Raw genomic sequence first — 24,338 nt, 5'->3', positions numbered from 1 at the left:
GAATTGGCTTGTTGAGCCACCAGCACTTTCAACTACTGAAACCTCTCTAGATTCTCTCCCTCCTGGGAGCTCAGAGAATTTTGAAGACCCATGGTTGAAATTATATTTCAAACTTAAAGAAGCTAATGCCCTTGATTTTCTTAATGATTTAGGTGATTCAGTGCACAAAGCTTTCTACAAGATGGGGAAAAAAATCAGAAAATGATTTTACTGGCTGGCTGCTCTTAGTATCTGGGGAAAAAATGATGAATGAAAGGAAGGAGTTGTGTGATAAAATCGAAAGGCTCCAGACACAAGTAAACGATCTAAAAGTTGCTAAGTGTGTCCTTGAAGAGAATCTTCTCTCTTGCAGCAATAGAGCTCAAGTTGCAGAAAATCAAACTGAAACCCTCATTGTAAGGTTGGCTGAACTACAGCGAAAATTTAAGTCTCAGCCTCAGAGTGTGTCGACAGTTAAAGTAAGGGCACTAATTGGCAAAGAATGGGATCCTATAACATGGGACGGAGATGTGTGGGAAGACCATGTTGAAGCTGAGAATTTTGAATCTTCAGATTCTCAAGAGTTTGCCCCACCTGAGGAAGTAGTACCCTCAGCCCCACCCCTTGAAATAATGCCTTCCCCACATGAGGAAATTAATTTTACAGAGTCTGATAAACCAGCAATGACTTTCAATACTGATGTTTCTCAAGGCCCACCAATAGTTTCTTCTAGACCTGTAACAAGACTCAAAGCAAAACAGGCTCCTAGAGGGGAGGTAGAAAGTGTAGTCCATGAGGAAATTCGCTACACTACTAAGGAGCTTAATGAGTTTGCTAATTCATTCAAGCAGAAATCTGGTGAATATGTATGGGAATGGATTTTAAGGGTGTGGGATAAGGGTGGAAGGAACATAAAACTAGAGCAGGCTGAGTTTATTGACATGGGCCCTCTGAGTGGAGATTCTAGGTTTAATACGGAAGCTCGCATGGTTAAAAAAGGTGTCAAAAGTTTGTTTGAATGGTTGGCTGAGGTGTTTATCAAAAGATGGCCTACAGGAAATGACTTGGAGATGCCTGATATTCCGTGGCTTAGTGTTGATGAAGGGATTTTAAGACTTAGGGAAATTGCAATGCTAGAGTGGATATATTGTGTAAAGCCTAATTGTCCACAATGGGAAGGTCCAGAAGATATGCCCTTCACCAGCTCTATAAGACGCAAATTGGTGAGAGGGGCACCAGCACATTTGAAGGGTTTTGTTCTTTCCCTTTTCCTTGTGCCAGATCTTAGCATTGGAGATGCTTCTGCTCAATTAGATGAATTAAATTCACTGGGTTTAGTTGGATTCCGAGGTAACAAGGGCCAGGTGGCAGCATTGAATCGCCAGAGACAAGGTGATCCTAGTTATTATAATGGACAGTGTAGGCAAAAGAATGTTTATAATGACAGACCCAGTAATGGTCAGCACAGGAGAGGTGAAATTTATAATGGCATGACTCGCTTGGACCTTTGGTACTGGCTAGTCAATCATGGTGTTTCCAGGAATGAAATACATAAGAAGCCTACTGCATATTTGTTTGATCTGTATAAGCAAAAAAATTCTCAAACAAATGAAAGAAAGGCTACAGTAGTTCGTGGTAAACAGCAATCTCGGCCAGTGAATCAATTCCCAGACTTGAGCCAGTTTGCAGATCCGGAACCCCTTGAATGAAGGGGTGGCCAGGTTCCCCTGAGGAAGGATCCTGATAAGACACCCAAAGGTTTTGCTGTTACCCTTTCTCCAGTTCTTCCCCAGAGGGACCTACGGCCTTTTACTAGGGTAACTGTACACTGGGGAAAAGGAAATAATCAGACTTTTCGGGGTCTGCTGGATACTGGTTCTGAGTTGACACTGATCCCAGGAGATCCCAAGAAACATTGTGGCCCTCCAGTTAAAGTAGGGGCCTATGGAGGGCAGGTGATTAATGGAGTTTTGACTGATGTCCGACTCACAGTAGGTCCAGTAGGTCCCCGGACACATCCTGTGGTGATTTCCCCAGTTCCAGAATGTATAATTGGGATAGATATACTCAGAAACTGGCAGAATTCTCATATTGGTTCCCTGAACTGTAGAGTGAGGGCTATTATGGTTGGAAAGGCCAAATGGAAGCCTTTAGAGTTGCCTCTGCCAAAGAAAATAGTGAATCAAAAACAGTATCGTATTCCTGGAGGCATTGCAGAAATTACTGCCACTATCAAGGACTTGAAAGATGCAGGGGTGGTGGTTCCTACCACATCTCCATTTAACTCTCCTATATGGCCAGTGCAGAAAACAGATGGATCATGGAGAATGACAGTTGATTATCGAAAACTAAATCAGGTAGTAACTCCAATTGCAGCTGCTGTACCAGATGTAGTTTCGTTACTTGAGCAAATTAACACATCTCCTGGCACCTGGTATGCGGCTATTGATCTGGCAAATGCCTTCTTCTCAGTACCTGTCCATAAGGACCACCAGAAGCAATTTGCTTTCAGTTGGCAAGGCCAACAGTATACCTTCACAGTTTTGCCTCAAGGATATATTAACTCTCCTGCCCTGTGTCATAATTTAGTTAGAAGGGATCTTGATCGTTTGGATATTCCACAAAATATCACATTGGTGCACTATATTGATGACATTATGCTGATTGGACCAAGTGAGCGGGAAGTAGCAACCACTTTGAACTCATTGGTAACACATATGCGTATCAGAGGATGGGAAATAAATCCAACCAAAATTCAAGGACCATCTACCTCAGTGAAATTCTTAGGAGTCCAGTGGTGTGGGGCATGCAGAGATATTCCTTCTAAGGTGAAAGATAAGTTATTGCACCTGGCCCCTCCTACAACCAAGAAAGAAGCACAACGTTTAGTGGGTCTATTTGGATTCTGGAGACAACACATCCCTCACTTGGGTGTGTTACTTAGGCCTATTTACCAAGTGACTCGGAAAGCTGCTAGCTTTGTGTGGGGCCTGGAACAGGAGAAGGCCCTTCAACAGGTCCAGGCTGCTGTGCAGGCTGCTCTACCACTTGGACCATATGACCCAGCAGACCCGATGGTACTTGAGGTGTCTGTGGCTGATAGAGATGCTGTTTGGAGCCTCTGGCAGGCCCCTGTAGGTGAATCACAGAAAAGACCTTTGGGATTTTGGAGCAAAGCTCTACCATCATCTGCAGACAACTATTCTCCCTTTGAAAAACAGCTCTTGGCCTGCTATTGGGCCTTAGTGGAAACTGAACGTTTGACAATAGGACACCAAGTTACTATGCGACCTGAATTACCCATTATGAGCTGGGTACTATCAGACCCTGCAAGTCATAAAGTGGGACGTGCACAGCAGCAGTCTATTATCAAATGGAAGTGGTATATACGTGATCGGGCCAGAGCAGGTCCTGAAGGCACAAGCAAGTTACATGAAGAAGTTGCTCAAATGCCTATGGTTTCTACTCCTGTTACAATGCCATCTGCTGCCAAGCATGCGCCTATAGCCTCATGGGGTGTTCCCTATGATCAACTGACCGAAGAGGAAAAGACTAGGGCCTGGTTTACTGATGGCTCTGCACGTTATGCAGGCACCACCCAGAAGTGGACAGCTGCAGCATTACAACCCCTTTCTGGGACAACTCTGAAAGACACAGGTGAAGGGAAATCTTCACAGTGGGCAGAACTTCGGGCAGTACACATGGTATTACAGTTTGTTTGCAAGAAGAAATGGCCAGATGTACGATTATTCACTGACTCGTGGGCTGTAGCCAATGGATTGGCTGGATGGTCAGGGACTTGGAAAGATCACAATTGGAAAATTGGTGAAAAAGACATCTGGGGAAGAAGTATGTGGATAGATCTCTCCAAATGGGCAAAGGATGTGAAGATATTTGTGTCCCATGTAAATGCTCACCAAAAGGTGACTTCAGCCGAGGAGGAGTTCAATAATCAAGTGGATAAGATGACCCGTTCTGTGGACAGTCAGCCTCTCTCCCCAGCCTTCCCTGTCATTGCTCAATGGGCACATGAACAAAGTGGCCATGGTGGTCGAGATGGAGGTTATGCTTGGGCTCAGCAACACGGGCTTCCACTCACCAAGGCTGACCTGGCTACAGCTGCTGCTGATTGCCAGATCTGCCAACAGCAGAAACCAACACTGAGCCCCAGATATGGCACCATTCCTCGAGGTGACCAGCCAGCAACCTGGTGGCAGGTTGACTACATTGGACCACTTCCTTCATGGAAAGGACAGCGTTTTGTTCTTACTGGAGTAGATACTTATTCTGGCTATGGATTTGCCTTTCCTGCACGTAAGGCCTCTGCTAAAACCACCATTCATGGACTGACAGAATGCCTTATCTATCGTCATGGTATTCCACACAGTATTGCTTCTGACCAAGGAACTCATTTCACAGCCAGAGAAGTACGACAGTGGGCCCACGATCATGGAATTCACTGGTCTTACCACGTTCCCCATCATCCTGAAGCAGCTGGCCTGATAGAAAGATGGAATGGCCTTTTGAAGACACAGTTACAGCGCCAATTAGGTGGTAACAGCTTGGAAGGCTGGGGTAGAGTTCTTCAGAAGGCAGTATATGCTTTGAATCAGCGCTCCATATATGGTACAGTTTCACCCATAGCCAGGATTCATGGGTCCAGGAATCAAGGGGTGGAAAAGGGAATAGTTCCACTTACTATCACTCCTAGTGACCCTCTAGGAAAATTTTTGCTTCCTGTCCCCATAACTCTAGGTTCTGCTGGCCTAGAAGTTTTGGCTCCAGAGAGGGGAGTGCTCCTACCAGGAGCTACAACAAACATTCCATTGAACTGGAAGCTCAGACTTCCCCCTGGTCATTTTGGGCTTCTAATGCCCTTAAACCAACAGGCTAAAAGAGGAATAACCGTGTTAGGAGGAGTGATAGATCCAGATTACCATGGGGAAATTGGATTACCTCTTCACAATGGAGGTAAGCAAGATTATGTCTGGAGTGTAGGAGATCCCTTAGGGCGTCTCCTAGTACTACCATGTCCTGTGATTAAAGTCAATGGGAAACTACAACAGCCTAATCCAAGCAGGATGACAAAGGACGCAGACCCATCAGGAATGAAGGTATGGGTCAATCCTCCAGGAAAAGAGCCAAGACCTGCTGAGGTGCTGGCCGAAGGTGAAGGAAATACAGAATGGGTAGTAGAGGAAGGTAGTTATAAATACCAATTAAGGCCACGTAACCAGTTGCAGAAACGAGGATTATAAAGTAATATGAATGCCCCATTGTAAATTTACAAATGCATTTGCGATTGTACGAGGGATAGTTATATCATGTTAGGCGTATTCACAACCTTGTTATTGTTTCATGTAAACATGGGATATTATTTGTGTCAAGTTGACAAGGGGTGGATTGTAGTGGCTATTCTTGGTTGTCAACTTGACTATATTTGGAATGAACTACAATCCAGAATTGGAAGGCTCACCAGTGACCCTTATCTGGAGGCTTGGAGATCCTTATCTGGATCTTGGTATGGAGATCTTGAGACATAGTGGCTATGGATTCCAGAAGATTAAATCTCCGAGTTTAAGGAGATTTAATCTGGGCTACACCTTTCATCTGGGATTAAAGGTGTGGTGGAACACACCTTTAATCTGGGCTACACCTTCTGCTGGAGACAATATAAGGACATTGGAAGAAGGGAGTCTAGCTCTTGCTCCTTCGCCTGCTTGCCGTGTGAGACTGAGTAACTGCTAGATCCTTGGACTTCCATTCACAGCTGTGACTGAACCATTGTTGGGAATTGGGCTGCCGACTGTAAGTCATCAATAAATTCTTTTACTATATAGAGACTATCCATAAGTTCTGTGACTCTAGAGAACCCTGACTAATACAAACTATATCTCCTGAGATTTCCCATTAGGATTCTAGAAGTGCTCTTGGCTGATTTAAAGGATATAGTTATTTTAAGATAGAAATGATGGGCCCTGAATTTGCAACTGAAATTTGCAAATTGAAGTTGCAATTCTGGTGCCCAAATTTAGGGCCTTGTACGTGCAAAACACATACATTTTCATCCCTGAGCTACCTCTCTTCACCCCAGGTTTGTGGTTTGTGCCTATTTGGCGGTGCTAGGGTTAGAACTCTGGAAACTGTGCATGTTTAGGCAAGTGCTCTATCACTGAGCCATGCCCCCAGACCCCAAGTTAACAACTTAAACATGTTTTAAATTTTATTTTATTTTAGGTATTAGAGTGTTTTGTCTGTATGTCTATATGTGTACCACATGCATGGCCAGTGTCTGTGGAGACCTGAAAACAGTGTTGAATTTCCTGGAACTGGAGTTCTGGATGTTTGTTACCTGAGTTTGGGCTCTAGGAACTGAACCCAGGTACACAACTTTTAAGATAACCCCCCTTAAAGAAGAATACAGAGAGAAGGCTTCTGTCACATAAGAAACTAAATTGTGAAGGAGTCTGCACCATCCTGGATGAGACCACAATGCGCATACTGCAGAGGAGGCCAACTGAACTGACCAGGCAGAGCTGCCTTAAGATCAACAGGGCTCGTTTATTCTCAGGCATAGATGAAACCAACAGTTGTCTATATACACCTGTCAAACTCAGTCAACAATATCTAAGCCTGCAAGGTTTTCAACAAATGTGAATGGTGCCTTGGTAGAATGCCAAACATATCTTGAGGTTTCCTGGGCATCTTCAGATAGTCTGCTTTATTCTGTAGCATGAAGCAGGTATAAATGAGAACTCTAAAGGTTTTTTTTTTTTTTTCATTATTCTGAATCTGGTGATCAGGAGAAACATAAAGAAAGCCTTACAAGTGTACACACACACATACACACACACACGAGCATATCACTAAACTTTGTTTCAGATAATTTTCATATGTAAGTTCTGATGTCAGCAACAACTGGTTTAGCAACCTATTATCTATAACTTTAAAATACTGCCACTAATATTCCTTTACTAGGTATATTTCTAAGATGATGCCTAGGGATATATACAATCTAGTATTTATGCTCTGTGAAAGCCCCTCCCATTGAATGTGAGTTAGAATAACAACTTTCTTCTCACCCATAGTATGTGGCGAACGTGTTGGAATGGCCCCTCCCTGACTACATTGCATATGACGATGATTTATCTCTTCTCAGCTGATTCTTTAATGAAGCTGTTTGTCATGATTCAAGGTTTCACATGGTAAAGAAATAAGAGCAGCTTCTGGTTTAACATGATGGCTTAGTGTGTAGGAATATGAGAACATGACCTTGAAATCCTCAGAATTCACAGAGGAGCTGGGTGTGATTGAATGTGCATATAACCCCAGCACTGGGAAGGTAGAGACAGGTGAATCCTGAGAGCTGGCTGACTTAGCTGGAATGTGTTAGCTTGAGGCTAAAGGTGAGACCTTCCTTTAAAGGAATACTATGGAAAGTGATAAAGGAACACAACCAACCTCCTCCTTTGGCTGCTGCATGCATGGTCTGCACATGCTCCAAGCTCATTGACCAAGCCACCAAAGGGACTATGTTGCAGCAGACAAGCAAAAGACCTGCGGTAAAGCTGTACCCCTAAGTATCAGACAAACAGAAGAAAGTGACATCCCAACCCTGTTATAGATAGCTCCTTCTTGAATGGTATGAACACCTCTGTTGGGAAAAATAAAAGGTGACTTGCTCTGTAAAGAAAGGATCAGAGAGTGTTCCTCTTTCTCCACATCCTCACCAGCATCTGCTGTCACCTGAATTTTTGATCCTAGCTATTCTGACTGATGTGAGGTGGAATCTCAGGGTTGTTTTGATTTGCATTTCCCTGATGATTAAGGATGTTGGACATTTTTTCAAGTGCTTCTCAGCACTCCTCAGTTGAGAATTCTTTGTTTAGCTCTGTACCCCATTTTTTAATGGGGTTATTTGAATTTCTGGAGTTCAGCTTCTTGAGCTCTTTGTATCTATTGGATATTAGTTCCCTATCAGATTTAGGATTGGTAAAAATTCTTTCCCAGTCTGTTGGTGGCCTTTTTGTCTTATTGACAGTATCTTTTGCTCTACAGAAGCTTTGCAATTTTATGAGGTCCCATTTGTCGATTCTTGATCTTATAGCACAGGCCATCGCTCCAGGGCAAAGAAGTGAGAGTGGGTGGGTAGGGGGGACAGGGCTGGGGAGGGGGAGTCACAGATGTGGCTAAGCAGGGGACTTTCAGGATAGCATTTAAAATGTAAATGAAAAAAAATACCTAATAAAAATAATAAAAAAAAGGATCAGAGAGAAGGTAGACACTGAGTGTCTACAAAGCCACTCCTTTCTAGGTATTTGCTGACTGGATAATAAAGAAGCCACCCAGAAAGCAGATGACAAAAAGAATAGATATTGACAATTTCACTGCTCTGGGAAATAAATACTGGAATTTATTTTGTAATCTGCCAGAGGACAGAGTGAATCCTTGCTGTAGAATAGGATCCTGTGAAGCCTCTAAAAATTTCTAAGTTAAGAAAATTTGTTTTAGAGCAGTTTTAGTTACAACTTGAGCCAAAAGTATAGATAGTTCCCCAGCACATCTTATATGCATACACGTACAGCTTTGTCTACTATCAACTCCCTGCACCACGGAGATTCAGCTATTCCAATCAGCTAACACTGACATATCATCAATAAAGCCCATAGTTAATAGCAGGTGTCTCCTTGGGGGTGCCCACCCTATGGGTTTCTACAACACTCATAATGACATTCTGCATCCCTGTGCCCCTGTAATTTTTCCTCTGCCATGTCCATGGAAAGATAGGAGTATATTAAGGAACAGGACCAAGAGGAGTACCAAAAGGTTCACATAGCTGAGATATTCTTTCAGTGTATGAGGAGAGAGCACATTCCATTTTCATATCCACTTTAAGGCTTTGCTCCAAGAATCTTCCCCTAGTGGTGAAAAGAATTTGTTTTAGAGATTTTGAAGGACACTTACGTGAAGCCACGACATGTTTCTGTGATAGTTTTCCTCTGTGCCAGCATTGCTCAGTCCCTCAGGCTCAATGCTGGGTTCACTTGCACTCCAAGGACTTCCTTCTTTAAAAAAGAACACCAAGAAAGAGTTCAATGCTCAGTTTCCCTGAAAGGCATGCCAGTATGGTGTCATTGTCCATGCTTTTGAATCCAAGGGCAGACTCTACCATGGCCCAGCTGGTTACAGGGCACAGGAGTTTTTTGGAAGGAGATTAATAAGAGCCATTCTCTTAATCACCACCTGAACTAACAAGTCCAGAAACAATGGCGATCTCTGCTAAGGTGGCTTCCATGTTAAGACATGAGAGCAGAGAGGAAACAAGTGTGAAGTCCTTGAGGGGAGCCACTTACATATTCAGTGTGCCCACATCCATTCCAGATTGCCCAGGTGTCACAGATGTGGCTAAGCAGGGACACAGACTGACCTGTACTGATGTCGCAGGGTGATAAAATAATGCCTCCATTGGGTTGTGACTGCACCTGTACTACTGTTGTGCACAACAGGCTTGGCTTTGGGGGCCTTTTCAGTTCTGTGAGGGGGCCTTGGAGGGATTAATGTTATTTGAAATCAACAATAGCCAATTGTGAGCAAGCCTTGTGTCCTCTTTATGGGAGGTGTAAAGGAAATCTCACCATTTAGTTTACTACCCACAGAGCCTTGCCGTCAAATCTAAAAGCCTCAAGGATTGTTTAAGTAGTAACATGGTATCTCTAGTATGATTACTTTGACTTGACTAGTGAGGCTATGTTGATGAATTCAGATAATTCTGAACACTGATGGTTATAATGTTCGTCCTACAACAACAGAAATCACCCCCCCCATTATCTCCTCGAAAAAGTAAGATGAATCTTAACCAATGCATAAATTAGCTATTTTTAAAGGCGAGGGTGGGTGGATGTAGAAGCATTTTCTATTTTAAACTTTCCTTGATTAGATACTCAGCTTCCATTTGACAGACTTTATCGATCATTTATCCACACTTACTGCCGCCTTGAAAGTGGAGAATGAACAGCGTGGAGAATGTGCTTGAACTTGTACTAAAAACTTGTACAGGCAGCCTGTGAGCTCTACAGTTATCATACTTAGTCCTTTCCTTGTCTATTAAGATGTCCATATACTGGACAACCACATGTAAGATCTGGAGCTTCTTCATTGCCTGCAGTTGTCACCTATGGCGTTAGTGCTTTGATTGTATTTATAGCTCATCCTTGTACACTTAACATTTTACAGAACAATGAACAACTATTCCTGCCGGATGGTGGATGAGAACACATCCTTAAAAGTAGGAGACATACTGAAGACCTCTAGAAATCAGGTCTAAAGATCCACTCCTTCCTGGAGTTTTTACTGTGAAATGAAGACTATAACATCAAAGTCCTTGACATTTGACTTTGAAGGTCCTAATGGGTACAATAGCTACAAGAACCCAGAGTTCTAAAGCTCTCTGTTGCCTACATATTTTTTCGTTCTCTAACGAACACTTTCTATGCCCAAGGCTCAAAGTGTGGTTCCTGAGGCAGCAGCAGCAGCAGCTTCACAGAGAAGCTTAGTTAAGATGGAGAGTCTCAGATTCCCGCATCATCTGCTGAATTAGAGTTTGCACTTGGACAGGACTTTCGGGCGCCATGTGCACCTGCTCAAAAGCAGAGTGGGGCTCTCTAGAGAGTGCGTTGTCTTAACTATGGCTCTGCTCTTACTCTAGCCACATGGAATGAGATGGACTTGACTATTCCAGGACTTGAGTCCTGGCTTCCTACCCCCCACGTCCCTGCACACCCCACTCTTCTATGTTACCTAGGTCAGTGACAGTGTCCCTGCTCTGGGACAGCTGCAGCTCCTCAGCCTCAGACTCTGAGTCCTGCCGTGATAACTTGCTGCTCTTTAAGCTGCCGACTCGGCGAATGCTGGACAAGGAACCCCCCTTCTTCACCTGGAAACTGCGGGTTCCTTTAATCTGGAGCAGTCGAGAACCTCCTATCCTGATCTTCCTGCTGGGAACTGTATTAAAAGAATAAAATAGGGCTTCCCCCGCTTAGTTTTTCCCCAGCCAGTTTAGATCCACACTCTTTCCAATTTGTCTCTGATTGGCCAACTCAGCTTGACTGAGCTGCATTTCTGGGCGGAGACCTTGCTGCCAGCCCTCAGTCACCAGGTGTGGACAAGCTTGAGACCAGGGTGATCAGGCAAGGCTGGTGCAGAATCTTCTTGGGCAAAGGACACATTTGGCTGGGAATGATCTGCTCTCACTCTGGCCCAGGGTTCACAAGCATGAGTGTCTTTACACAGCACCATCACCAAGATCTGCTTGCAGATTGTAATTGCATTCTTATTTGGTTCAATAGACCCACACATTACTGTTTTTGTTTTCCCAATGAAAGAGGACTTAGAGAGTTCTGAAACTGTAATGGGAACCCTTTTCTTTGGAGTAACTATTGATGTATAAACACATAGAAGCACACCTTTCTGACAGACAGCAGTAGGGTATATTCTGCTCCTTAGCAAATTCATTAAGAATTTTTTTCCTCAGAAGAATGGAGAGAGAGAGAGAGAGAGAGAGAGAGAGAGAGAGAGAGAGAGAGAGAGAGAGAGAGAGACTGTGTGTGATTGTGAGCGCACATGCATGCATGTGCACACACCTATTTGATGTACTTCTATTTTCAATCATTTAGGGATTTCATAGCATCCTCTTCTCAACCAAAGGGCTAATGATATAGGAGCATAAATGGCACAAACCCCATGCTTTCTTATAGTGTATACATAACAAGGGAGGCATGCATTATTCATGCTCAGTATTCTGGAAGAAACAATCACCAGGGTGGGAACAAAGTAGTAAAATAAACATGTTTAAAATTTGTAAATTCTCACTTTATAAAAATCAAAAGCACAATGATTTTTTCAGGTAATATATGCATTTTTCCCTTTTTTCCAGGCTTTAATAGTGTCAATATTCATTTGCTACCAGTAGCATAAACCATTAGAAGAATGGGGCTAGCTTTATATATCTAAGATTTGAACAATATTTTCTATTCATTATTTAAATCAAGCTATGACTGTATTTTGAAATCAGGAAGTTTGTATTTTAGGTTTGGTTTCTCCCACAACAAAATGACTATATGAGACAATAATAAAACCCGAGTTCTTTAAAATGTGAGTTAAGTGTACACTTGAAACGTATTGAACAGTAGAGAGCTATACAAAGAGCATTATGTTGTGGTTTAATTGTAACACAAGATTCACCAAACTGTATTTTTCAATATTATTTCTAGGCTTAATTTAGACTTTATGGTCAATTATTTTTAATGACCATTACTGCAATCTCATGGGTATTGAGAAATGAAGAGTAGATTACAGTGATAATTCTTAGATTTTTAAAATAGAGGCACATACTAATGCCTTTTGCCAGAGTTTATGACACTTTTAGGCTACAAATGGGACTAAATAACTTCAAGTTAGTGGGATCTGAAGGAGACTTAATTTTGAGAATTCGTTCTAAGATAAAAGATAATTGGAGACCTCCTGCAGCCCTGAAAAATTAGGGTTCAGAATTATGACATCAATTAGTTAAAAGGGACACAGTGATGAGAATACAGCCTTAACGTCATTTGTGAAATATGTCATCTGAGACTATATGCTACTGAATTTGAGCCTTTGTCTTCATGACAATAAGAAACTAGATTAAAAATGAAGCAGACTCATTAGAATTGGATACTACATCTCCCTTTGCACATTGTAACCATCAGCAACTCCTGCTGCCTCTATGCTTTAAAACATCACAAGAGTTCAAAGTCCTTCTACCTTTTCTCTGGTCCATGCAACTACCTCTAACTGTTCCTTCCTCCCAGCTTCTACATGTCTAGTCACATACAAGGACCAACAACCTCTAACACATTTAAAATCAAATGCTAGAATTAAAATTTTAAGCATATTGACTAGACTCTCTCTGCCCCTTCCTCGCCTTTCTGATCTCTCTCCTTCAACTCCTCCCAAACTCATTCTCTAATAACTCTGTTGATCCTTTTGTCCTCATTCAAATGCTCCAAGATTATTCTTCATGAACTACGGGTTCACAGTTGCTCCTATTTGGAACTCTCTGTCTTCAGCCTTCGGTATTACTGAGGTGCCCAATGAAAGTCTCTCAATGTAATCCCCATTATTAGAATCTTCCCTCACCATATAGCTTTCTATTCCAGATCACTGACACTGCCTTAATTAGTTTTACTTTCCATTACATATCTTGAAAGTCTGGCATTTCATGTTATTAACTGATGACAATTGCAATCTTATGAACAGAAATATCCATGGGGATACGGTCTTATTATTGGCCACCTTCTGGGAACTTGTAACAGCTCCTGGCATAGAGCAGGTGCTCAGTAGCAGGATGCTGAGTGAGGGGATGCTTTTGTATTTTGTATTACTAGTTTTAGTTTGTCTTTGTGACAGGAGTAAAAGTATTTCATAGATTCTGCTTAGAGATATTGGGCTGATATTTTCAGTTCTTAAGGATAAAGTTCATGTTCATTTTCTTCAGTAGAACCTACTTGTTCTTAAGTTCTTTATTTCAGGAGCTGAGATTTTTTTTCTTCTATAAAAAACAATGGTATGACATTAAAAATAGTAATTACAGTTAGCAATGTCTCATTGTCACATTTTCATATTGGCTATAGTAGCTGATATGTTTTTCAAACAGCTTAGAAGATATTTAAAATCTTTAGGGATACTTTTGCCAACTAATTAAGAGCATTTTATAGTTATATTCTCATATTATTCACAGTTTTAGCTTTCTGTTGTTTATTTATGAGATAGCATATATATATATATATATATATGCTGTATGATAAAAATCACTAGGTGAGATTTTGAACAGTAAAGACAATTATATAACTGGGAGTGAAGTTGACATGTTCATAAAATTAAGCAAATAATTTACATTTAAAGATGATTTAGAATTACTTGACTTAAGATTAACTGGGCAAGTATTTTCAATTTTTATTCAATCCTATAAATAATAATTATGGTAATAAGTTTGACTGGCTAAAGATTGCTTTCCAAATTAAAGTGTTGTTGGTACATGTTTATAAATGGAAGTTACCTTCATTGGATATAGTAAATATTTGAAATCACATTGATTTGATACTTCTTTGTATCTATAAATTCCTCTACTCTCTATTCTTTTTAACATGGCTCAATCCATTCATCCAGATATGATGATATAATGATATTTGTACTTAAAATGTGGCAACATTCTGATGTTGAAATATTCAAACTTTTCTCATTGCATCTCCTTTCTTATGAGAATTGAAATATTTCCCGTTTTCCCTACGTAGCACTATTGCATTTATTAGTTGCCTAAGGTCATCAAATATGCACTCATTCATTGTCTATAGGACACTGGAAAACATGCCAATGTACACAATCAACTTTTTGAAGAGATGTACAGATCGATTTAAATGTAAAATTCTTTGTGAAAATCATTGAAGGGCAACAAAATTTAGAAAATATAAAAGCAAGATAGTGAAGTTACATTTTAGAAGATCCTTAAATGACTTACTTTAAAGTAATGTTTTTCAGCTCCAGCTAGGATTTTCTGTGTTGATTTCTGATCTAGTTGTTCATAATGTAGGAAGACGAGGATGGCAATGGTAACGTACCATGTTCCTCCACTTGCTTCGTACATTCATTCTAAGCTTCACTCGGACTGTCCTAACTGAGGCTCTAACAACACAGTGAGAAGCTGGCCATTTGACTGACTAGAAAAGCACTGGGGTTTTAAAGGTAAGTCACGCAGACAAGATCATACAGGGCCAAGCCATAGGGTACCCATCTTCATAGGCTCTCCCCCTTTTTCTTCACAGTTTGATGTATGTGAAATTGAATTTAGAATTCCTAGTGCCAAGTGGCAGCTGAAATATGACTGTTCTTGCTTTCATCTGTGACCATGTAAGCAGAAGAAGCAATACATGCACACTACCTCCTAGCACCAAGGCCAAGCGGTGGTGAGGGGTGGGCAAGTGGTCAGGGTGTAAGCTTGACAGCCCTGAAGAGCAATCAAGGAGCACTAGCTTCACATGCTTCCTAACTTACTGTTTCCATAACTCACATAGACAGCTCTACTTTGCTATTGTTGATATTCTGTTTTGTTAAATTTACTATCTCTCATTATGTAGATTATATATGTACTAATCTTCGATCCATTTCTGAACTGACATGTCATTCATTAACATTCTGATGCTATAGAAGACGTTTTCCTATAGAAAAACATGGACATTGACAACTCTGAATTGAAAAGTAATTAAGAATTTTGGACTATAAGTTAAAAAGCTTTAACCAGTATATTTTAGTCATACTGTTTTTAGTTGCACAAAAAGAATATATAAGAATAATATTGACTATATACATTTATTTTAATGTCCCAAAGTCCTCTTTTAATTAAAAAATAAAACGCAAGCAAAGTGATAAGGGATTGCTGCAGAATAGTTGAATTTGGGTGTTTTCCCTTCCTTTTTAGTTAATAAAATAATGGGTCATCACAAAGCTGATGGCATCTCACATTCAATGTGGTTAAAGGAGAATCAGTGAGCTGGCACTGTAGCCCACGGCATTCTGGCTGACAATTTCAACTTCTAACTAGTGATGTCTCCTACTTCACTGGATGTGAAAAGCCCACAGTGTCAGCTCTATGTGGGGCCAAGAATTTGGGCATACAGGTTTTGTAGTTTAAGCCCCAGATCACATATATCCTGTGAGAAATTCATAAACAGGAAGTGACCCTTGAGTCTCCCTACCTTTCTTCTCTTCAGCACCTGCGTCCGATTTGATGGTGTGGCTGCTGCTGTGCAGAGAATCTTTTGAGTCTTCATTTTCATCCAGAACTCCTGCAAAGCTTATCTTCCTCTCATATCTGTGCCGGTCCAATTCAGGGTCCAGACGAAGCCTGCAGCTTTCCAAGTCCTGAAATGTCATAGAAAAGCATACAAGTGCTGCGATGTCCTGAGACATGAAAACTAATTTCTCTCTCTCTCTCTCTCTCTCTCTCTCTCTCTTCTCTCTCTTTCCTTCCCTCCCTCTCTCCCTCTATCCCTCCCCTTCCTTTCTCCCTCCTCCCTAACTCCCTTCCTTCCTTCCTTCCTTCCTTCCTTCCTTCCTTCCTTCCTTCCTTCCTTCCCTCCCTCCCTCCCTCCCTCCCTCCCTCCCTCCCTCCTTCCTTCCTTCCTTCCTTCCTTCCTTCCTTCCTTCCTTTCTTCTTTCCTTCTTTCCTTTTTTCCTTTGTTTGACTGAATCTTGCTCTAAAGCCAGAAAGCTGATCTCATGGTCCTCCTGCCTCTACCCTCAGTTTCCTAAGTGCTACCATGATGGACTGGGGGTATCATGTTCTATCTACTGCACTGCTATTGTGGCAAACTGCTATTCATTCAGAATCACATGCAATTACATATAAAATATTCTTATTGTTTATTTTAAACTGTGGTCTTAAAACGTTTTCTTGAATAGGAAAGTAAGTATTCCCTAACTGACCGCTTCTCATCATGTTTTATTATCCAACAACACAGAACTTTGAACTGACTTCTTCACCCTCTAACTCTTGGTCCAATGTTTGGGAGGCATCTTTGGCATTTACATGTTAATTATATAGTCACACATTGAGTATGAACATGTTAGGTACAAGGACATAAATAAGAAATGATTACTTCTCTGAGGAACTCGGAATACTAAGGTGAAAAATGAGCAAACAGAAATAATGAATTCTAAGTGTAGGAGTTAGATATCAGGCTTCAAGACAATAGTGATAGAATAATGATCCCCAAGTGATATCTAAACCCTAAATCCCCAGAGCCTGAGAATATGTTGTTTTACACTGCAACATGAACTTTGGAGGTAAAATTAAAGCTAAGAACTTTATGATTATCTCAATCCATTAGGAAGTGAACCAAATTTAATTACATGTGTTCTCAGAAGTGGAGGGCCTCTCCCTGGCTGCAGACAGAGGAAGCTTTAATACAATATTCAATATTGCCTCTGAAGATGGAAGAAGGGTGTAGTAGTTTCTAGAAGGTAGGAAAAACAAGAAGGAGGCATGTAGATTCTTCCTCTACCACAGAAAGATCACCAATATCTTGAATTTAGTCTAGGAATACTTGTTTTATTTTGACTGTAAGAAATGGAAGATAATGTCTGCACTGTTGAAAACAGGTATACTTGCTGTAGTGAATAGAGGGTAACATTCAAGGTAACCTTGAATGGACTTTCTTAGCACCCAAGTATAGGAAAACCTAAACCTATGTGAGCCAGAGCCACTATGGGGGATTTTGTATTAGGAAAATTCATTACTCTTGTTTATAGGGAAGTCAGGACAAGAAGGGGAAATCCCAGGACTTCTCAGCTCTGCACATAGTACTACAGGTAGCTAAGGAATATGGAGAACAGGAGAATAGTCTTCCCTGGGGAAGAACACACACCAGTGGGTTATCCAATACCAAAGGGTCAATCCCAAAAACAAACATACAAGAAATATATAGACTGGGCAAGTTGGACTTATGTATTTAGGAATATATGTATACAAATACATACGTATATGTATATAAATATGTATATATGCATACATATATGTAAATTTAATATAGATACCTTGCCATAACAACAATTATTGAAAAAAAATAGATTATGAATTTTAAAAAGAACAAGAGAGTTTTATGTGAGAACTTGGAAGGAAGAAGAGAAGGGAGTAATGATGTAAATATGTTATTGTCTCAAAAAGGAAAGAATAAAAATACACAAGCCTATGTTTAACAGTGAGAGTGTTTGTGTCATGAACAGGTTTCAGAAACCTAGTTCAAGGTGAAGAAGACAATCTTCAACAAAATTATAGAAGAAAACTTCCCAAATCTAAAGAAAGAGATGCCCATGAACATACAAGAAGCCTACAGAACTCCAAATAGACTGGACCAGAAAAGAAATACCTCCCGACACATAATAATCAGAGCAACAAATGCTCTAAATAAAGATAGAATACTAAAAGCAGTAAGAGAAAAAGGCCAAGTAACATATAAAGGCAAGCCTATCAGAATTACACCAGATTTTTCACCAGAGACTATGAAAGCCAGAAGATCCTGGACGGATGTTATACAGACACTAAAAGAACACAAATTCCAGCCCAGGCTACTATACCCAGCCAAACTCTCAATTAACATAGATGGAGAAACCAAAGTATTCCACGACAAAACCAAATTCACACATTATCTCTCCACGAATCCAGCCCTTCAAAGGATAATAACAGAAAAAAACCAATACAAGGACAGGAACCACGCCCTAGAAACAACAAGAAGGTAATCCCTCAACAAACCTAAAAGAAGACAGCCACAAGAACAGAATGCCAACTTTAACAACAAAAATAACAGGAAACAACAATTACTTTTCCTTAATATCTCTTAATATCAATGGACTCAACTCCCCGATAAAAAGACATAGACTAACAAACTGGCTACACAAACAAGACCCAACATTTTGCTGCTTACAGGAAACTCATCTCAGAGAAAAGGATAGACACCACCTCAGAATGAAAGGCTGGAAAACAATTTTCCAAGCAAATGGCATGAAGAAACAAGCTGGAGTAGCCATTCTAATATCTGATAAGATTGACTTCCAACCCAAAGTCATTAAAAAAGACAGGGAGGGACACTTCATACTCATCAAAGGTAAAATCCTCCAAGAGGAACTATCAATCCTGAATATCTATGCTCCAAATACAAAGGCAGCCACATTCATTAAAGAAACTTTAGTAAAGCTCAAAGCACACATTGCACCTCATACAATAATAGTGGGAGACTTCAACACACCACTTTCACCAATGGACAGATCATGGAAACAGAAACTAAACAGGGACACAGTGAAACTAAAAGAAATTATGAATCAAATGGATCTGGCAGATATCTACAGAACATTCTATCCTAAAACAAAAGGATATACCTTCTTCTCAGCACCTCATGGTACCTTCTCCAAAATTGACCACATAATTGGTCACAAAGCAGGCATCAACAGATATAAAAAGATTGAAATTGTCCCATGCATCCTATCAGATCACCATGGACTAAGGCTGATCTTCAATAACAAAATAAATAATAGAAAGCCAACCTTCACGTGGAAACTGAACAACACTCTTCTCAATGATACCTTGGTCAAGGAAGGAATAAAGAAAGAAATTAAGGACTTTTTAGAGTTCAATGAAAATGAAGCCACAACATACCCAAACTTATGGGACGCAATGAAAGCATTTCTAAGAGGAAAACTCATAGCTCTGAGTGCCTCCAAAAGGAAACTAGAGAGAGCACACATTAGCAGCTTGACAACACACCTAAAAGCACTAGAACAAAAGGAAGCAAATTCACCCAAGAGGAGTAGACGGCAGGAAATAATCAAACTCAGGGGTGAAATCAACCAAGTGGAAACAAGAAAAACTATTCAAAGAATCAACCAATCAAGGAGCTGGTTCTTTGAGAAAATCAACAAGATAGATAAACCCTTAGCCAGACTCACTAGAGGGCACAGGGAAAGCATCCTAATTAACAAAATCAGAAATGAAAAAGGAGACATAACAACAGATCCTGAAGACATTCAAAACACCATCAGATCCTTCTACCAAAGGCTATACTCAACAAAACTGGAGAACCTGGATGAAATGGAGAAGTTCCTAGACAGATACCAGGTACCAAAGTTGAATCAAGATCAGGTTAATGATCAAAACAGCCCTATATCCCCCAAAGAAATAGAAGCAGTCATTAATAGTCTCCCAACTAAAAAAAGCCCAGGACCAGATGGGTTTAGTGCAGAGTTCTATCAGACCTTCAAAGAAGATCTAATCCCAGTTCTTCACAAACTATTCCACAAAATAGAAACAGAAGGTACTCTACCCAACTCATTCTATGAAGCCACAATTACTCTGATACCTAAACCACAAAAAGACCCAACAAAGATAGAGAACTTCAGACCAATATCCCTTATGAATATTGATGCAAAAATCCTCAATAACGTTCTCGATAACTGAATCCAAGAACACATCAAAACAATCATCCATCCTGACCAAGTAGGTTTCATCCCAGGGATGCAGGGATGGTTCAATATACGGAAATCCATCAACGTAATCCAGTATATAAACAAACTCAAAGACAAAAACCACATGGTCATCTCCTTAGATGCGGAAAAAGCATTTGACAAGATCCAACACCCATTCATGATAAAAGTCTTGGAAAGATCAGGAATTCAAGGCCCATACCTAAACATGATAAAAGCAGTCTACAGCAAACCAGTAGCCAACATCAAAGTAAATGGTGAGAAGCTTGAAGAAATCCCTCTAAAATCAGGGACTAGACAAGGCTGTCCACTTTCTCCATACCTATTCAACATTGTACTTGAAGTCCTAGCCAGAGCAATTCGACAACAAAAGGAGATCAAAGGGATACAAATTGGAAAAGATGAAGTCAAAATATCACTTTTTGCAGATGATATGATAGTATATATAAGTGACCCTAAAAATTCCACCAGAGAACTCCTAAGCCTGATAAACAGCTTCGGTGAAGTAGCTGGATATAAAATTAACTCAAACAAATCAATGGCCTTTCTCTACACAAAGAATAAACAGGCTGAGAAAGAAATTTCTCTACACCCTTCTCAATAGTCACAAATAATATAAAATATCTTGGCGTGACTCTAACTAAGGAAGTGAAAGATCTGTATAATAAAAACTTCAAGTCTCTGAAGAAAGAAATTATAGAAGATCTCAGAAGATGGAAAGATCTCCCATGCTCATGGATTGGTAGGATCAACATTGTAAAAATGGCTATCTTGCCAAAAGCAATCTACAGATTCAATGCAATCCCCATCAAAATTCCAAATCAATTCTTCAACGAATTAGAAAGTGCAATCTGCAAATTCATCTGGAATAACAAAAAACCTAGGATAGCAAAAACTCTTCTCAAGGATAAAAGAACCTCTGGTGGAATCACCATGCCGGACCTAAAGCTCTACTACAGAGCAATTGTGATAAAAACTGCATGGTACTGGTATAGTGACAGACAAATAGACCAATGGAATAGAATTGAAGACCCAGAAATGAACCCACACACCTATGGTCACTTGATCTTCGACAAGGGAGCTAAAAACATCCAGTGGAAGAAAGACAGCATTTTCAACAAATGGTGCTGGCACAACTGGTTGTTAACATGTAGAAGAATGCGAATCGATCCATTCCTATCTCCTTGTACTAAGGTCAAGTCTAAGTGGATCAAGGAACTTCACATAAAACCAGAGACACTGAAACTTATAGAGGAGAAAGTGGGGAAAAGCCTTGAAGATATGGGCACAGGGGAAAAATTCCTGAATAGAACAGTAATGGCTTGTGCTGTAAGATCGAGAATTGACAAGTGGGACCTCATGAAACTACAAAGCTTCTGCAAGGCTAAAGACACCATCAATAAGACAAAAAAACCACCAACAGATTGGGAAAGGATCTTCACCTATCCTAAATCAGATAAGGGACTAATATCCAATATATATAAAGAACTCAAGAAGGTGGACTCCAGAAAGTCAAATAACCCCATTAAAAAATGGGGCTCAGAACTGAACAAAGAATTCTCACCTGAGGAATACCGAATGGCAGAGAAGCACCTGAAAAAATGTTCAACATCCTTAATCATCAGGGAAATGCAAATCAAAACAACCCTGAGATTCCACCTCACACCAGTCAGAATGGCTAAGATCAAAAATTCAGGTGACAGCAGATGCTGGCGAGGATGTGGAGAAAGAGGAACACTCCTCCTTTGTTGGTGGGATTGCAAGCTTGTACAACCACTCTGGAAATCAGTCTGTTGGTTCCTCAGAAAATTGGACATAGTACTACCGGAGGATCCAGCAATACCTCTCCTGGGCATATATCCAGAAGATGTCCCAACCGGTAAAAAGGACACATGCTCCACTATGTTCATAGCAGCCCTATTTATAATAGCCAGAAGCTGGAAAGAACCCAGATGTCCCTCAACAGAGGAATGGATACAGAAATTATGGTACATTTACACAATGGAGTACTACTCAGCTATTAAAAAGAATGAATTTATGAAATTCCTAGCCAAATGGATGGACCTGGAGGGCATCATCTTGAGTGAAGTAACACAATCACAAAAGAACTCACACAATATGTATTCATTGATAAGTGGATATTAGCCCAAAACTTAGGATACCCAAGATATAAGATACAATTTGATAAACGCATGAAACTCAAGAAGAATGAAGACCAAAGTGTGGACACTGTGCACCTTCTTAGAATTGGGAACAAAACACCCAGGGAAGGAGTTACAGAGACAAAGTTCGTAGCTGTAATGAAAGGATGGACCATTTAGAGACTGCTGTATCCAGGGATCCGTCCCATAATCAGCTTCTAAACGCTGACACCATTGCATACACTAGCAAGATTTTGCTGAAAGGACCCAAATATCGCTGTCTCTTGTGAGAAGATGCCGGGGCCTAGCAAACACAGGAGTGGATGTTCACAGTCAGCTATTGGATGTATCACAGGGCTCCCAATGGAGAAGCTAGAGAAAGTACCCAAGGAGCTAAAGGGATCTGCAACCCTATTGTTGGAACAACATGATGTACTAACCAGAACCCTGGAGCTCTTGTCTCTAGCTGCATATGTATCGAAAGATGGCCTAGTCGGCCATCAATGGAAAGAGAGGCCCATTGGACTTGCAAACTTTATATGCCCCAATTTAGGGGAATGCCAGGGCCAAAAGAATGGGAATGGGTGGGTAGGGAAGTGTGGAGCGCTATGGGGAACTTTTGGGATAGTATTGGAAATGTAATTGAGGAAAATATGTAATAAAAATATTAAAAAAAAAGGTGAAGAAGACACATTTCTATTCTTGTTACTAAAAGGCTGCTGTTCTAGTCTTGGACTTTGTAGGTTCCTTTCTTTGTGCTTCCTGTAACTCTTCTAGTTGCTAATAGAGTCTCTATTTGTCACAGGCCCTGATGTGCAGCCTAACTTGTGATCCTCTCAGTGCTGAGATTCCTGATGTCTGCTGTCATGCCAGTGCTGCCTGTGTGCTCAGTCTAAGCAAAGTGGCTGGTTAAGAAAATAGAAGGATTCATTTTCACTGACAGGTCTCAGGCCAACAACTGCTATTCAAGGAGATGCGATCATTAAGTTTGTCTTCAGTATATGATAGGATACATAAAAGATAATTCCTAATAAGAGTCGCTGAGTAGAGCTTTAAGAGATAAAGGGCCAACAAAAGTGACTGAGCTAAACAAGACATGTTTTTATGAAAATTGCAGCTATTCTGAAAACATGCAAACAGATGTATTCTATGCTTTCCCGAAGACTGTTATTAATCAGGAGGTTGAAAGGAAAGATATTGAAGGGAGTCTGCAGGTCGGATATTTTGTTGTGCTTGACTTTAAGCTGAGTGCATGTATTGGATTGTCTTGGTTTGACTTTACAGAGTACTTTCAACAGATTGGTGAAAATGACAACTCAGAATCAATACAATGTCACAGAGGGAAGTAGCTGGAATTTCCATTTCCAACAGTCAAATTGTACAGTTTTGCAATCCCAGTGAGGCTAATTTTCTCTGGAAAACAAGCATTCCATTCATAAATCTTTCCAACTTGAAAATGTCCATTTTTTTTAAGGATGTGAGGAAATGGGTCTTCTAGAACATTAGAAAATAAAAGCCAAAGATTGTGCTCCATGGTAGGTGAACACTGACTCCTTTATCCAGCTTCTGGACCCACCCTGGGAATGGGGTACTGGACTTATTCATGCTGTTTGGTTTTAACAGCAGGAGGTGTGGGTTGTAAAACACTCTTAAATAGAATTTTGTGTGGAAAAGAGGAGAAGGTTTTGTTTGGCTCCCCAGGTTAAGTTGCAGGCAGACTGGGATGAAAGGACCATTGGTTTCTATTAGAGGCTTATAGGTCCAAGGTGTTTCCTGTTAGCCCATACTCTGAGGATTTATAGGCCTTGCATCTTATTTCTATGTGTAGTGAAATAAACAGTGCACAGCACATGACTGTACTTTTATGTGCCAATATGTATAGTATGTGTGTGTGTGTGCGCGCGTGCACGTGTGTATGTGCCTGTGTATGTGCGTGCGCATGTGCATGCATGTGTGTGTTTGTGTGTGTGTGTGTGGTATGCCATGTTTTCTATCAAACCATAATCCATAAGAAATTCTATAAAAATGACCTGTTTAAAAATGTTGAGAATCTAAACATTGATGTCACTTATATGTCACACTATAAACCAGAAAACGCTTTAGAAGTAAGCGTCTATATGAACAGAGGAAATGTTAGTACAAAAGAAAACTGGG

At 40.5% G+C, this 24,338-nt stretch overlaps 1 protein-coding gene across 11 annotated transcripts in view; it reads right to left on the bottom strand.

Annotated features, from left to right (window-relative positions):
* The window catches only part of Unc80 (unc-80 subunit of NALCN channel complex), a 207,538-nt gene that overhangs the window by 79,040 nt on the left and 104,160 nt on the right, over positions 1-24,338 (bottom strand). For 8 of the 11 annotated variants that reach the window (XM_029478005.2, XM_029478013.2, XM_029478006.2 and 5 more), the window contains 3 exons: positions 15,765-15,930; positions 10,777-10,980; positions 8,944-9,044 (listed from right to left, as the gene is read on the bottom strand). In XM_029478005.2, coding sequence (XP_029333865.1) covers positions 8,944-9,044; positions 10,777-10,980; positions 15,765-15,930 — 471 coding nt within the window. The remainder of the gene's footprint in view (positions 1-8,943; positions 9,045-10,776; positions 10,981-15,764; positions 15,931-24,338) is intronic. The other 3 variants (XM_029478023.2, XM_021162288.3, XM_021162296.3) reach the window with 1 other exon arrangement.

The sequence above is a fragment of the Mus caroli genome, unplaced genomic scaffold, assembly GCF_978045245.1.
Source record: "Mus caroli unplaced genomic scaffold, Mus_caroli_1 scaffold_1, whole genome shotgun sequence".
Classification (NCBI taxonomy): domain Eukaryota; kingdom Metazoa; phylum Chordata; class Mammalia; order Rodentia; family Muridae; genus Mus; species Mus caroli.
This window is presented reverse-complemented; position numbering and strand designations above follow the sequence as displayed.